The 16,438-nt window shown below is 34.2% G+C and overlaps 1 protein-coding gene across 1 annotated transcript in view; it reads left to right on the top strand.

Moving 5' to 3' along the window:
* Positions 1-16,438, top strand: part of CUNH12orf40 (chromosome unknown C12orf40 homolog) — a 97,922-nt gene that overhangs the window by 61,541 nt on the left and 19,943 nt on the right. Inside the window, exons 7-9 of the mRNA XM_013045481.2 lie at positions 2,849-3,375; positions 3,606-3,675; positions 4,749-4,809. Of these exons, the coding sequence (XP_012900935.1) occupies positions 2,849-3,375; positions 3,606-3,675; positions 4,749-4,809 (658 nt within the window). The remainder of the gene's footprint in view (positions 1-2,848; positions 3,376-3,605; positions 3,676-4,748; positions 4,810-16,438) is intronic.

Raw genomic sequence — 16,438 nt, 5'->3', positions numbered from 1 at the left:
AGTAAGCTGGGAGCAGTCATGAGGTTCGCCTCAATTGCTTTCTTTCTCAAGAATCATTATCCTTTTCTACTTGATGGTCCATATATGAAAACTTTTTTTTTTTTTAAGATTTTATTTATTTATTTGACAGAGATCACAAGAAGGCAGAGGCAGGCAGAGAGAGGGGAGGAAGCAGGCTCCCTGCTGAGCAGAGAGCCCGATGTGGGACTCGATCCTCAGACCCCGAGATCATGACCTGAGCCGAAGGCAGAGGCTTTAACCCACTGAGCCACCTAGGTGCCTCCATATATGAAAACTTTTATCTCATATATTGTGTCTAGTGTTTTTAATTGCACCAGTCAGGAGGGTAAGTCTAGTTCCTCTTGCTTCATTTTGGCCAGTTGGAAGTTTGAAACTTATATTCACCTGGCAGTCAAACTGATATTTTTCAGGGCAAAAAGCAAGTCAGTTTTACTTTTGTATTTAGAACCTTTCAGTGTTTCTTATTGTTCTTTTAAAAAATGAAGCTCTATTCATATGACCAAGTAATTCCACTACTGGGTGTTCAAGAAAATTAAAACACTAATTCAAAAAATGTATGCACTCCTTTGTTTATTGCAGCATTATTTACAATGGCTTAATTATGGCATCAACCCAAGTGTCCATCCATAGTGGATAAAGGACACACACACACACACACAAAAACACCCAGTGGAATATTACTCAGCCATAAAAAATAAAAACACATGAACAAAGAAAAAAGAGACAAAAAGCCAGACACTTAAATTTAGAAAACAAACTGGTGGTTACCAGAGGGGAAGTGGGTGGGAAGGGTCAGTAAAATAGGTAAAGGGGATTAAGAGTATACTTACCATGTTAAGCACTGAGTAATGTATAGAATTATTGCATCATTATATTGTATACCTGAAATTAATGTAGCACTGTATATTAATTATACTAGAATTAGAAATACTAAGTTCTGTGTAATTTGGGGCCATTTCCTTCACTGATTCTATTCAATCTTTTTTTTTTTTTTTAAGATTTAATTTATTTGTGAGAATGATAAGATAGCACAAGCTGGGGGAGGGGCAGAGGGAGAAGCGGACTTCCCACTGAGCAGGGAGCCCAACTTGGGACTCCATCCCAGGACTCTGAGATCATGACCTGAACTAGAGGCAGATGCTTAACCTACTGAGCCACCCAGACACCCCTGTTCTTTCCTTTTTGTTTCTCAAATGTGTGGCATATTTTGCTTTTGTGCTTATTACTCTGTCCCCTTAGAGTAGGTTTACTCCTTTCTTCACATGTTTAACCATTCTGGGTCTTTCACTTATTTATCACTTTTTTACTGGGGGCTTTTCCAACCACACCATCTGATACAGGACTTCTAACACAAGTTATTCCATCATATGATCTTGTAGCATCTATAAAGGCACTGTAACTATCTTCTTTATTTGTTTATTTCTGTATTTCTTTTATCCTTTGTTCTTATTAATAGTTATTATTATTTTCCTTAACGAGAATATAAGCTGTATTATCTCCCTACCACATAATAGGCATACATTAAATATCTGCTTAATATATATAGATAAGTCTGTCTTTACATTTTTTAAAATTTAGAGTAATAATTTCTCTGGTGTTAATGTTGTATATTATTGCATGCTATGTGTTATGCCTTTTGGTATAATATAACAGCATTATATTGCCCCAAACCCCAGTGAGACCTATGTTGATTAATAGTGTAGGATTGTGATCTGTGAACATTTGTGGGTAAAATAACTCTCCTTAACAGCAAATTGAACTTTTTTATTTCTCTGTCCACAACACATGGCATAGTGTCTGGAACACAACAAGTATACCTGCTTGTTAGGTGTTTAAAAATGACTTAAAAAATAAAATTGGAGGGGCGCCTGGGTGGCTCAGTGTGTTGGAGCCTCTGCCTTCGGCTCAGGTCATGATCTCGGGGTCCTGGGATCGAGCCCCACATTGGGCTCTCTGCTCAGCGGGGAGCCTGCTTTCCTCCTCTCTGCCTGCCTCTCTGCCTACTTGTGATTTCTCTCTGTCAAATAAATAAATAAATTCTTTAAAAAAAATAAATAAGTAAAATTGGAAATCAGTCAGATTTTTAGTGGCCTATATTTCTTTTCTAAATTTCTTGGTACCTCCAACCTCTGGAACAATCCAACCCCAAGTGAATTTTTTGATCATCAGTAACAACAAATTTTGAAATATCTTGATTTCTAATTATGTCCTTTGATACTTTGATTTGATACAAGTTGGACATAAAGTAGAATTATGATTTCTGCATTAGAAAGGAACTTAAAATTTATCTAGTCTAACCTTTTCATCTAATTTGTATTTTGGCTTTATTATTTATATATGCATTTGTATCTACTTTTCTGCCTTGGTAACTTCAGAGTTGTTAGGTTGAGAAAAATCTATTATAATACTATAATATTCTCATGACTATTTGATTTATGTTTAACAGGGTAATCACATATCTTTATATGGTTAAATGAAGCAGAAGTATACATAGTAATTGTTCAGGTTATTCACTAGATCTTACTATAGATGTTAAGACAAACTACGGGTTTTTTTTTTTGTTAATATAACAGTAAATTGAACCTATGCTAATTTTCATTTTGAAATACTGAATTAAGTGTAGATTATTTTATACTCACTAATGTACTAGAATAGTACATTAGACAAATTTTGACCCAAAGCAAATTGTGTATTTAAATTAAAAAAATTAAAACATAGTGTAGGTAAGTATTAGTAGTTGCTCAGTATGTTCTCTAAGAATTTAGTTGTTTTGAAATGAAAATGCTATATATTTTTCTTGCTAAATATATTTTTATTTATCTCAAAGTCCAGACAGTAGGAATTTCCTTACTGGACCTGTTGTGGTTATGGATGAAGAATGTGGAAGCATGAATGAACGAAGACAGTCAGAATTCCTTACCGAAAAACAATCAGTACAACATAATTGGGGAGAAAATAGAAGAGAGGTTTCAAATTTTCTTGCAGGTGTGAACCAGCCAACAACCAGCCTTAAATCGGAGAATTGTAACTCTTTTACTCGTGAAAATGTCACCAATTTATTAAACATAGATCAACAGAGGATAAAGAAAACGTTTGACAAGTGTGGTGATGATAGTATGGGAGATATTTGTGCAATCACAAGTTATAATAAAAATGATCCAACTGGTAGATACATTAGAAGTATTTTTTCAGATCCAGAATTGACTGTTAGTAATTCTACTTTTAATAAAACAAGTTGTCCAGAAAAGTGTCAGCCAAACAAGAGGTATCAAGAAGAGTACCATAATAATGAAAGAAATACTCTTAGTGCATCTTTTGAAAATAATTGTTATGCATCCAGCTCTGAAAAAAAAGGTGAGTGTTATACATAGAAAACATAATCTATTGGGATTTTTTTGTTTTCAGTGTGTGTGTGTGTGTGCGTGTGTGTGTGTGTAAAAATAGGAAGTTAAAAATAGAATGACATTCTTTTATAAGACTTTTTGGATCAGTAATGTTCTTCTATGTAGTTTGTAAGCTTCAAATTAAAAAACAAGTAATCTCTGTTAAGGTTTTGAATTCAACGCATACTTTTATTTTTAAAGGAAAATTTAAATGTGATTTCCAAGTGAAGACACCACAGAAGGGAAGTCAGAAATTCCCAGTGAATCATATGTAAGTTTTTAGGTAAATCTGGGGACTACAAATCAGGATCTAGGATGGTGCATGTTGAATGTTTGAATTGATGAAAAGTCAGTAGGCATATTGCTTTCTGGAATTGGATAGACTAGCCTCAGGGAAGACTTCTCAGCTGTCAGAATCTTGGTAATATCAACTTATTTGAGAGGATGGTGCTCATATTTGCTATTGCAAAAATATCTGGAATCTTAGTATTAATAAAGTTTGAGAAAACTCACTTATGTGTTCAAGAAACTTGTATACTCACCAGAATGTAGTTTATTAATTTACAGTGAGGAAGAGTCGAGTCACATAATATAGGAATGCTTACTTGCATGGTAAGCATATTTTCTAACTTTTGGTTCAGCTCTCCTTGGGAAGGTTGATTGGTTAGTATAGAATCAGAACAAGAGAGTGATAGAATTCAACGTTAATGGCATAAGCATATTAACATTTTATGGGACTGTTATTTATAGGGAATTAAACAAAATTTCTGGTTTCAGAATAGCCCAAACTTTCTTGGTAATAATTGTGATTTAGTCACATTTTGGTAACTGAAAATCACTAACTAGAATATATTTTTATTTTGAAAATACTTTCTTAGGGAAGTATTTAAAATTCCTATTTATAAAAAAGAGCGTATAGTTGCTATTTTAATGGGATTGACACAGTAAATTATTTAAAATGAAGAGTCACACCTTATTTAATAAAATCAATAAATTAGCTGCTTTGTTGTCAAATCCCTAAATATTCAGAAACTTGTGAATGAAAAACAGCATGGTAGGCCTTGAATTTTAAAATGTACTTTATGAAACTGATTTAGAACACAATTCCCAAGTCTGGCTGCAGGTCTACATCACTTGAGGGGGGTGACTTTTTAAAATTAAAAATGTCACATTTGATCCACACGTAATAAATAAACTCTTTAGGTTGGAGCTTATGAATTGTTTTTCAAAAAAACTTCTCTTATAATTCTGACCTGAAGCCAACTTTGGAAACCATAACTTAGAGTAATAATTTTCAATAGGAAATAAGGCACACTTTAAAAGCATCTTATTTATGGTCCTTAGGTGTAATATGTCTTTGGAAGAATTGTGTTCTAAGCAGTCATGGGACTTTGGATTTGATGAGGTAAAGTACATCTTCCATTATCTTTCCAGTTAAGTCAGTTGTTGTTATGTCATATTTTATTATTGGCAGTTTACTTTGTTTTAAAGTTAGTTTTTATCAAAAAATTTCCTCTGAGATTAATATTTTTTTTTATTCTGGGGAAATTCTAGCTTGGATTTAGAAATAAAATTAACACCTTTGCAAACCTGTAATATGCTTTAAGACAAACCAATCCAGATTTTTAAAAAATTTTTAATTTTTTTATTAACATATAATGTATTATTACCTCCAGGGGTACAGGTTTGTGAATCACCAGGTTTATACACAGTACTCACCATAGCACATACCTTCCCCAATGTCCATAACCACACCACCCTCTCCTTACCCTTCTCCCCCTGGAAACTCTCAGTTTGTTTTATGAGTCAATTTAGATATTTTAAAAATTCTTTCTGTAAATTCTATAAAATTTCTTCCAAGATGAAAGCATTTAGGTTTCAGTGTCCTATGGTCAACATTGTTGTATGTTTAAGAATACTGAAAGAGCTATAAACATTGGTTATGTAAGTTGTAACTGCTGCTTATAATAAGGGTGTGTGATTTTTACAACAGTCCAGGTTTTGTGCTAGGAGCTTTATGTACTTCATTCCTAACCTATAAGGGCTTGATTCTGTAAGAGCTTCAGTGCAAAAGAGACTCTGATTTAGAGAGATGAAATGACTTGTTAAAGATAACATACTCAAAGATTCAGACTCTTAATATTTTTTTAAATTTTATTATAATTTATTTTAGAGAGAGAGAAAGAGAGCAGAGGGAGGTACAGAGTTAGAGGGACAAGCAGACTCCCCACTGAGCAGGACGCCCAATGCGGGGCTTGAGCCCAAGATTCTGAGCAGAAATCAAGAGTCTGATCCTCAACCGACTGAGCCACCCAGGCGCTGCTTCAGAGTCTTACTTGACACTATATTTTCTACTACACTGTTTTCTCTTTTTGTCTTCAATAAATATGCATTGACTGCATATTATGAATGCATTTAATATAATTTATTGAGTGTCTTTTTTTTTTTAAAAGATTTTATTTATTTATTTGACAGAGAGAGATCACAAGTAGGCAGAGAGGCAGGCAGAGAGAGAGAGGAGGAAGCAGGCTCCCTGCTGAGCAGAGAGCCCAATGCGGGACTCTATCCCAGGACCCTGAGATCATGACCTGAGCCGAAGGCAGCGGCTTAACCCACTGAGCCACCCAGGCGCCCTATTGAGTGTCTTTTATACGCTAGGTAGACACTGTGGCCACAGTGGTAAAATAACAAAAGTTTCTGCTCTTTTGATACTTAGATTCTATTATGCACGAGATGATGAAAGGTACAGAGATAAAAGGACATGGAACGTATCTTTCAGAAGTTATAGTCTAGTAGCTATACTGAAACAAACAAAAAACCTAGTGCATTTAGATACAGTTGCTCCAATTGGGGTTTTTACAAAAGGCAGCTAAAACTTAGTAAAAGACACTTCTAAGTTTTCTTTTAGGAGTTTATGGTTTCCGTTCTTAGATTTGGATCTTTAATCCACTTTGAATTCATTTTTATGTATGGTATAGGAAAAGTGGTTTGTTTTTATTTTTTCAAATGAAGCGGTCCAGTTTTCCAAATATCATTTTTTTTTTTTTTTTAATTTTTGGAAAGACTCTTCCCCATTCTGTATTCTTACCTCCTTTGTTGTAGGTTAATTGACATATAGATGTGGGTTTATTTCTGTGACTATCTTGTTCCATTGATCTATGTGTCTGGTTTTGTGCCAGCACCATAGTGTTTTGATTACTGTAGCTTTGTAGTCTTTCTGGAAATCTGGGATTGTGATACCTTCAGTTTTGTTCTACTCAGCCTTAGCAACATATTTATGGCTGTGTTTCCTCAGGCAAGGGAAACAAAAGTGAAAATGAACTAAAATACACCCAAATAAAAGGCTTTTGCACAGCAAAGGAAACCACCAACAAAATAAAAAGGCAACCTGTTTAACAGGAGAAAATATTTACAAATTATATATATCCAGTAAGAAGTTAATGCCCCAAATGTATTAAGAACTGATACAACTCAGCCCCAAGCAAGCAAATAATCTGATTTAAAAAAATGAGCAGAAGACCCGGATGGACATTTTTCCAGTGAAGACAAACAGGTGAAAAAAAAAAAAACACATGGAAACAAACACATAAAAAAAATCCTCAATGTCACTAATCATCAGGGAAATGCAAATCAGAACCACAATGAGATACTACTTCATACCAGTCAAGATGGCCAGTATACAAAAGACAAGAAATAACAAGTATTGAGGGGGATGTGGAGGATTAATTTCAATTTTTTATATTGGAAATACATTCTCTATCTTTTCATGAACAATATTTGCAAAACTTCTGGTTATCTGCTCTGATACCTCAACTGCAGAAATTTAAAAGTTGCCTATGAGAGATCCTGCCCTTCAGTTTTAGCTATTGAAAGATTAACTTGAATTACAAACTTATATTCTTTGATTTACTCAGTACTTGGATTCTTCTGGTGCCTAAGGTCAACTTTTTACTGCTTTGTAGAGAATGTAGTTTCATAAAAATACATATCAAATTCATCCAAATAGTCATTTAGCTGTCTGTCTGGTTTATTTACACATTCTGTCATGTGCTCTGAGCAAAATGCAGCCAAAATTGAAAAGGCTGCTGTTTATAATTAAGGACAGGGACCTCTAAATGACTCCTTTTTGGAGGTGCCTCGTTAGCGCAGTAGGTAGCGTGTCAGTCTCATAAATGACTCCTTTTTGGTACTTGTGAAAAGGTCAAGCACCAGCATATTGGTAGGAATAAAAATTGGTGCAACCACTATGGAAATCAGTACTGAACTTAATAAAGTAAAAACAGAAATATTGTACAATCCAGTAATTCCATTACTGGGTATTTACCCCCAAAAAACAGAAATATGGGCACCTGGGTGGCTCAGTCAGTTAAGCAGCTGTCTTCGGCTCAGGTCATGATCCTGGGGTCCTGGGATCGAGCCCCACATAGGGCTTCCTGCTCAGTGGGGAGCCTGCTTTTCCCTTTGCCTATGTCCTCGCTCATGTTCTCTTTCTCATTCATTCTATCAAATCTAAAACCAAAAATGTCTTAAAAACAGAAATACTCATTTGAAAAGGTATATGCATCCCAATCTTTATTGCAACATTATATGCAGTGGCCAAGATATGGAAGGAACCCAAATGCTCAGTTGATGAATGAATAATAAATTGTGGTATGTGTATGTATATATATGTGAGTATGCACACACACGCAGTAGAGTGTTACTCAGCCATAAAAAAGAATGAGATCTTTCCATTTGTGACAATATGGATGCACCTAGAGAGTATTGTGGCAAATAAAAGAAATCAGAGAAAAACAAATACCATATGACTTCACTTGTAAAAAATAAAATGAATGAGCAAACAATAAACCAAGACTTTTAAATACAGAGAACAAACTGGTGGTTGCCAGAGGGAAGGTTGATGGAGGATGGGCAAAATAGGTGAAGAGGATTATAAAGTAAATATGATATAAAATAAAATAAGTCATGGAAATGGAAAGTATAGCTTAGGAACTATTGCCAGTAATATTATAATAATGTATGATGACAGATGGTAACTGTAGTTATAGTGAGCATTGAGTAATGTGTAGAATGATTTAATCAGTATGTTGTATACCCAAAGCTAATATAAACTTTTATGTCAATTCAATAATAAATAATAAAAGACAGTTTTAAGTTTCATGGGCACTCAGAGGAAGATGTGTTAGAGGAGAAAGCTTTTGATCCGGGTTGTCAGTAAATTAACCAAATGGGCAAATTACCATCATCCTTTGAAGAAAGAGCAATATAGATATAAACTAAGAGGTGAAGGAATATAGCTTCTTTTAGAAACTGTAAGTAATTTGTTTCATTCTACTTACTGTTATTGCTACTACTGTTGCATAAATTATAAGAGGTTGAGGGAAGGCAAGAAATAATTCTGGACATTATAAAGGACCAAGTCATAAAAGACCTTGTATGACATATAATAGTTTAATTTCCTATCATCAGTCACTAAAAAAATTTTAGCAGAGGAATATGATAACATCAGGGTATTAAAAAGTTGAGTGGCATTGTGGATGGAAACAGGGAAGAGCTATCACAGATTTAGAAGTTCTAGATTTGAAAGAACTTGATGATTAGTTAAGTGAGAAGGAAAAAATTAAAGACCTGTATTTATGATTTAGGTAAATGATTAGTTGATGGGATGATGCCATTCACCAAGATTGAAAATATGAGAGATGGTTGCAAAAAAGGTTAACTCTCCACCAAATTTTATGTACTTTTTTTTTTTATAGAATAGAGCTGTTATTTTGAAAGGAACACTTTTCCAAATCTTCCATCTATCTAAATTTGGCCATATGGCTCAATAATAAAACATTATCAGAAGTAATGTGCATTGTTTTCACGCACCACAAAAAGTGGAGATTCCTTCTCTGTGGTATCCTTCTTGTGAGAGCTAGATGGTAGTGAAGACCTAAGGAATGTTTGCATCCATAAGATAGGAGGGACTGAATCTAAATCACTAGATGGAAGAAGATTACCTACTGACTAGGAAAACTCATTTTAGATTATTTACTCGAGAAAGAAATAATTGTTTAAGCATTATACATTTTGTGATTTATTTTTGTTACCTAGCATTTCTCAAATTCAGAATGAGATTTCTAAGAGAATATCAGTTAAGTTTTGACATGTTGAGGTTAATTGAAGTCTTCTGAAAAATCTGTGATATATATGAAGATGTATCATAGCCATTTATATATAGAGAGCCTGAAGTCAGAAGAAGCTTTTAGTATTCAGTAAATAGATGGTAATTGAGTACATTTGTGTCTACATATGTGATTTCCAGGAGAAAACGTATAGGCTAAGAATAAAGAGTCCTGAGAAGCCACAACATTTGAAGTTGGAGAACACTCAGTAGAAGAGAAGCTAGGAAAAGAGACAGAATGAATTGTTAGACAGGTTTGATGAATTCTACTAGAAGAATGGTAGAAAAGAAAAATAGTTTTTCAAGGAAGGGAATATAGTCAGTAATATCAGATGCTGTCCTGTTACTCCTAGAACTTCTATTTTCCCAAAAAGAATAATATAGATATATTCTCTCAAAGAAGGAATTGTCAGCAGGTTAGAAAACTGAAAAAACAAACTCTGTTTGAGTACATTTATGACAGCTTGAATGTGGCTAGAGCAAATCAGAGAAGAAAATAAGCCCATTGGTGGAGCCTGAAGGGAATCTGATGCTATGAGAATTTCTTCGTGTAGACCAGGCATAGGATTTTTAATTTGTGCTATAGTGGAACACTGGCTAAAATCCTAAATTCTGTAAGCACTATGAAGGCAGAAGTCAGAACTGGAAAGAAAGAAGAGGTACGAGCAGAAGAAAGGTAAGGTTTGCCTGCCCACTGGCTGGGTAAAATCAGGACAGGTAGTTCCTACTGAGGCAGAATTAATGAAGAAACAGAAGCACACAGAGAAAACAAAAATCCATCTCCGATGGCAGATAGTGGGGAATGGAAAGTGTAGGGGTGGTCCAAGATCTTTTTGTTGGATGTGGAAGGGAATATGAAAGAACAGGTCTTGGAGGAGTATAATAATTATTTTTATTAAGGTTTAATTATATATAACAATTTATTTTCAGGTGTACAACATAATGATTGATATATGTATAAATTGTGAAATAATCACCAGAATAGGTCTAGTTAACATCCATTACCATACAGCAGTTAAAAATGTGTTTTCCTTGTGATTAGAACTTTTAAGATCTACTCTTTTAGGAAGTTTCAAATATATAATAGTGATTTACTAATTTTAGTCACCATGCTGTACATTACATCATAGGACTTACTTTATAACTAGAAGTTTGTATATTTTGACAACCTTCATCCCTTATGCCTATACTCCACCTCTAGAAAACCACCTATCTGTTCTCTGAATCTCTGAGTTTGTATTTAATTTTAATTTTTTTAGGTTACACATGTAAGTGAGATCATATGGTATTTGTTTTTCTTTGTCTAACTTAATTTCATGTAGCATAATGCCCTCAAGTTCCATTCATGTTGATGCAAATGGCAGGGTTTCCTTCTTTAATATAGCTGAATAATATTCCATTGCATGTGTATACCACATCTTCTTTATACATTTTCCCATCTAAGGATACTTAGTTCATTTCCATGTCTTAGCTACAGTAAATAATGGCAATGAACAAGGGAGTGAGGATAATCACTTCGAATTACTGACTTCATTTCCTTTGGAAAAATGACTGGAAGTGGATTCTTTGGATCATATGGTAGTTCTGTTTTTAATTTTTGAGGATACTCTTCACTGCTTTCTATAATGACTGACCAATTTGCATTCCCTCCAGCAATACACAAGGGTTTCCTTTTCTCCACGTCCTTGCCAATACTAGTTACTTCTTGTCTTTATGGTATTAGCCATTCTAACAAGTGTGAGGCGCTGTCTCATTGGGGTTTTACTGAGTTGCATTTTCTTGATGATTCATGATATTGAGCACCTTTTTGTTTACCTGTTGACCATCTGTATGTCTTCTTTGGGTAAAAGTCTGTTCAATTCCTCTGCCAAGTGTTTAATTAGATTGTTGGTATTTTGCTTTGAATTGTAGGAATTCTTTACAGATTTTGGATATTAAACCATTATCAGATAAATGGTTTACAAATATTTACTCCCATTCTGTAGTTGCCTTTTCATTGTGTTGATTGTTTCCTTTGCTGCGCAGAGGTTTTTTAGTTTAATGTAGTCTCACTTGTTTAGTTTTACTTCAGTTGCATTTGTTTTTGGTGTTAAATCCAGAAAATCATTCTAGATCAATGTCAAGGTGTTTTACCCCTATGTTTTCTTCTAGCAGCTTTATGGTTTCAGGTCTTATGTTCAAGTCTTTATTCCATTTTAAGTTAATTTTTGTGTATGTGTAAGATAGGGGTCCACTTTCATTATTTTGCATGTAGCTAATCAGTTTTCCTAGCACCATTTATTGAAGAGACTATGCTTCCTTACTGTACAGTTTTGGCTCCTTTGTTGTAAATTAATTGGCCATTAATTGGTATTTTCTTCTTGGCTTACTATTATGTTTCATTGGTCTTTGCCTGTTTTTATGCTAGTACCATACTGTTTTGATTACTGTAGCTTTTTATTTTTATTTTTTCAAGATTTTTTATTTGAGAGAGGGAGCAAGCACAAACGGGGGAGAGATAGAGGGAGAAGCAGACTCTCTTGCTGAGCAGGAAACTTAGTGCAAGTCTCGATCCTAGGACCCTGAGATCATGACCTGACCCGAAGGCAGATGCTTAACCTGCTGAGCCACCCAGGCACCCCCGATTATTGTAGCTTTCTAATGTTGTTTGAAATTAAGGATTGTGATGCTTCTTGCTTTGTTATTTTTCAACATTACCTTGGCTATTCAGGGTCTTTTATAGTTCCGTACAAGCTTTAGGATTACTTGTTCTATTTCTGTGAAAAATATCATTGGAATTTTGATAAGGGTTGTCTTGAAACTGCTCTGGGTAGTGTGGACATTTTAACAAGACAAATTCTTTCAATTCATGAGCACAGATTATCTTCCCAGTTATTTGTGTCTTCGGTGTCTTTCATCAGTGTCTTATAGTTTTGTGTTTACAGATCTTTTACCACTTTGGTTAGATTTATTCCTATGTATTTTATCCTTTTTGATGCAATTGTAAATGGGATTGTTTCCTTAATTTCTCTGATAGCTCATTATAAGTGTATAGAAATGCAGCTGATTTTGTGTATTGATTATGTAACCTGCAACTTTACTGAATTTATTTATTATATCTAACAGTCTTTTGGTGGAATGTTTAGGCAGTATCATGATATCTGCAAATAAGGGTAATTTTAATTGTTCCTTTCTGTTTTGGAAGCTTTTTTTTTTTTTTTTATTGCCTGATTACTCTAACTAGGACTTCTAGTATCATGTTGAATGAAAGTGGCCAGAGTAGGCATCCTTGTATTATTCTTGATCTTAGAGGAAAAGCTTTGAGCATTTTACTCTGTAGTGTGATGTTAGCTATAGGCTGAACATATATGTTTTTTATTCTGTCATGGGATATTCCCTCTATCTCTTTTGTTGCAAGTTTTAATCATGAATGGATGTTGAATTTTGTCAAATGCCTTTTCTGCATTTTTTTGAGATGATCATATGATTCTTATCCTTCAGTGTTGAACTGTCTTTACAATCCTAGAATAAATCCCACTTGATCATGGTGTATAATCCTTTTAATGTATTGTTAAATATGATTTGCTAGTATTTTCAAGATTTTTGAATCTATGTTTTCTTGTAGTGTCCTTTTCTGGTTTTTGTATCAAGATAATGCTGGCTTCATAAAATGAGTTTGGAAGTGTTCCTTTCTCCTCTATTTTCTGGAAGAGTTTTAGAGAAGGATTGATGGTAATTCTTTTTAAAATGTTTGGTAGTTTGATAGAATTCACCAGGAAGCCATTAGTTCCGGACTTTTGCTTATGGGGAAGTTTTTGATTACTAATTCAATGTCTTTAGTAGTAATTGGTATATTCATATTTTCAATTTCTTAATGAATCAGTCTTGGTAGTTTGATTTACTGATTTCTTCTAGGTCATTCAGTTTGTTGGTTTATCGTTGTTCTTAGTAGTTTCTTATCTGTTTTTCTGTTATCAGTTATAAGATCTCTTTCAAAAAATTCCTGACTTTGAGTCCTCTTTTTACCCTTTTGAGTATAGCTAATAGTTTGTAATGTTTTTTTAATCTTTTCAGACAACCAGCTCTTAGTTTCATTAATCTTTTCTATTATCTTTTAAGTTTCTGTCTCATTTATTTCCACTCTGATCTTTGTTATTTACTTTCTTCTAACTATAGGTTCAGTTCATTAGTTTCTTGAGGTATAAAGTTAGGTTGTTTGAGATCTTTCTTGTTTCTTTTTTTTTTTTTTAAAAAGATTTTATTTATCTATTTGTCAGAGATTACAAGTAGGCAGAGAGGCAGGCAGAGAGAGAGAGGAGGAAACAGGTTCCCCACTGAGCAGAGAGCCCGATGCGGGGCTCAATCCCAGGACCCTGGGACCATGATCTGAGCCGAAGTCAGAGGCTTTAACCCACTGAGCCACCCGGGGGCCCCTTTTCTTGTTTCTTAATATAGGTGCTTATCACTACAAACTTCCCATTGAGAACTGTTTTTTGCTGCGTTCCAGAGTTTTGATAGTTTGTATTTCCATTTGTTTTAAAGATTTTGTTTGCCTACTTGTGATCTCTGTATGTCAAATAAACAGAGAGGCAGGCAGAGAGAGAGGAAGGGAAGCAGGCTCCCTGCTGAGCAGAGAGTCCGATGTGGGGCTCGATCCCAGCACCCTGGGACCATGACTCGAGCCGAAGGCAGAGGCCTTAACCCACTGAACCACCCAGGTGCCCCTGTATTTCCATATTTTATTTGTGTCAAGGTACTTAAAAATATTTTTTGATTATTTTTTTCAGCCATTGGTTGTTTAAAAACATGTTGTATAATTTCCATATGCTTATCAATTTCACAGTTTCCCTCTTGTAATTTTTATTTTCATATCATTATGATTTGAAAACATGGCTTATGTGATTTCAGTCTTCTTAAATTTATTGACTTGTTTTTTGGCCTAAAATACAATATATCATAGAAAATATTCAATATGTGCTTGAGAAGAATGTATATACTATTGCTGTTGAATGAAATGCTCTGTATATATCTGTTTAGTACATCTGGTTTAAAGTGTTATTGAAGGCCAGTGTTTCCTTATTGATTTTCTGTCTGGAGGATTTATCCACTGATGAAAGTGGGGGATATTCAAGTTCCCAACTGTTATCATATTGCTGTTTCTCTCTTTAGGTCTGCTCATCTTTGCTTTATGTATTTAGATACTCTTAGGTTGGACTCATATATTTTCAAATGTTGCATCTTCTTCTGGGATTCATCTCTATTTCATTAGATAATGACTTTGTCTCTTAATTACAGTCTTGTTTTAACATCTGTTTTGTCTATTTGTACCCACTCTAGTTTTCTTCTGGTATCCATTTTCATGAAATACCTTTTTCCATCCTTTCACTTTTAGTCTGTATGTGTCCTTATGTGTGAAATGAGTCTTTAGAACAGAGCATATAAATGGATTTTTTTAAAAAAAATCCCTTTGGCCACTCTGTATTTTTTTTTTTAAGATTTTATTCATTTATTTGAAAGAGAGAGATCACAAGTAGGCATAGAGGCAGGCAGAGAGAGAGAGAGAGAGGAGGAAGCAGGCTCCCTGCCGAGCAGAGAGCCCGATGCGGGACTCGATTCCAGGACCCTGAGATCATGACCCCAGCCAAAGACAGCGGCCCAACCCACTGAGCCACCCAGGCACCCCCACTCTGTATTTTTTGATGGGAGAAATTGATTTAGTCCATCTTTGTTTTAAAAAGTTATTAATAGACTTGGGTTAATTTATATTTTGCTCATCATGTCTTGGCTGTTGTGTAATTCCTTTGTTGTTTCTTCTCTTGCTCTGTTCCCTTGTGATTTGATGATTTTCTGTAGTGTTAGAGTCATTTCTTTTTACATCTTGTTTATTTTTTGTAGGTTTTGCTTTGAGGTTACCATGAGGCTTATATAAAACAACTTCTATTGATAACAGTACATTTCAACTTGATATAAAACTTAAAGTCAAATGCATTCTAAAGCTCTGTAGTTTTACTACCCCTCAACATGTTATGTTTTTGATGTCACAACTTCTTTTGGTCTTAGTATTTATTAACAAATTATTGTAGTTGTTTTTATTACTTTTGTCTTTAACATTCAAACTAGCTTTGTAAGTGATTAACCTACCCCTTTACAACATTATTTTGAATTTTAGTATATATTTACCTTTACCAGTAAGTTTATACTTTCATATGTTTTCCTGTTACTAATTGAGACCTTTTATTTCAGCTTTAATAAATGCCTTTAACATTTCTTGTAAAGCCAAGTCTAGTGATGAATTCTTTAGCTTTTTACTTATCTGGGAAACTCTTTATCTCTCCTATTTGGAAGGACAGCTTTGCTGGGTAGAATACTCTTCGTTAGTAGTTTTTCCTTTCAACATTTTGAATATGTCATGCCACTTTCTTCTGGCCTGGAAGTTTCTGTTGAAAAATCTGATGATAGTTTTGTGGGGTTTACCTGTATATAATGAGTTGTTTTTCTTTTGTTACTTTAAAAAATATCTTCTTATGATTTAATTATAAAAACATAATTATGTGTCTTGATGTGGTTTCTTTGTGTTGAGCTTATTTGGAACTCTGTTTCCTTCCCCAGGTTAGGGAAGTTTTTGGTCATAATTTCAAGTAAGTTTTCTGTCTGTGCTCCTTTTCCTTTGGGGGCTCCGATAATATGAATACTGATTTATTTGATACTGTTTTGTAAGTCCCTTATACTCTTGTCACTTTTTTAAAATTCCTTTTGTTGTTGCTCCTCTGATTTGAAATTCCACTGCCCTTTCTTTGAGTTCCTGATCCTTCCTTTGGCTTCATCAAGATTTCTGTTAATCCTTTTATTATATTTCTTAGTTCAATTACTATATTCTTCAGCTCTTTGA

Source organism: Mustela putorius, unplaced genomic scaffold (assembly GCF_011764305.1).
Source record: "Mustela putorius furo isolate JIRA1106 unplaced genomic scaffold, ASM1176430v1.1 tig00537227_pilon_pilon_pilon, whole genome shotgun sequence".
NCBI classification, from domain to species: domain Eukaryota; kingdom Metazoa; phylum Chordata; class Mammalia; order Carnivora; family Mustelidae; genus Mustela; species Mustela putorius.
Note: the sequence above shows the minus strand (reverse complement) of the source record. Positions and strands in the feature narration are given on the sequence as shown.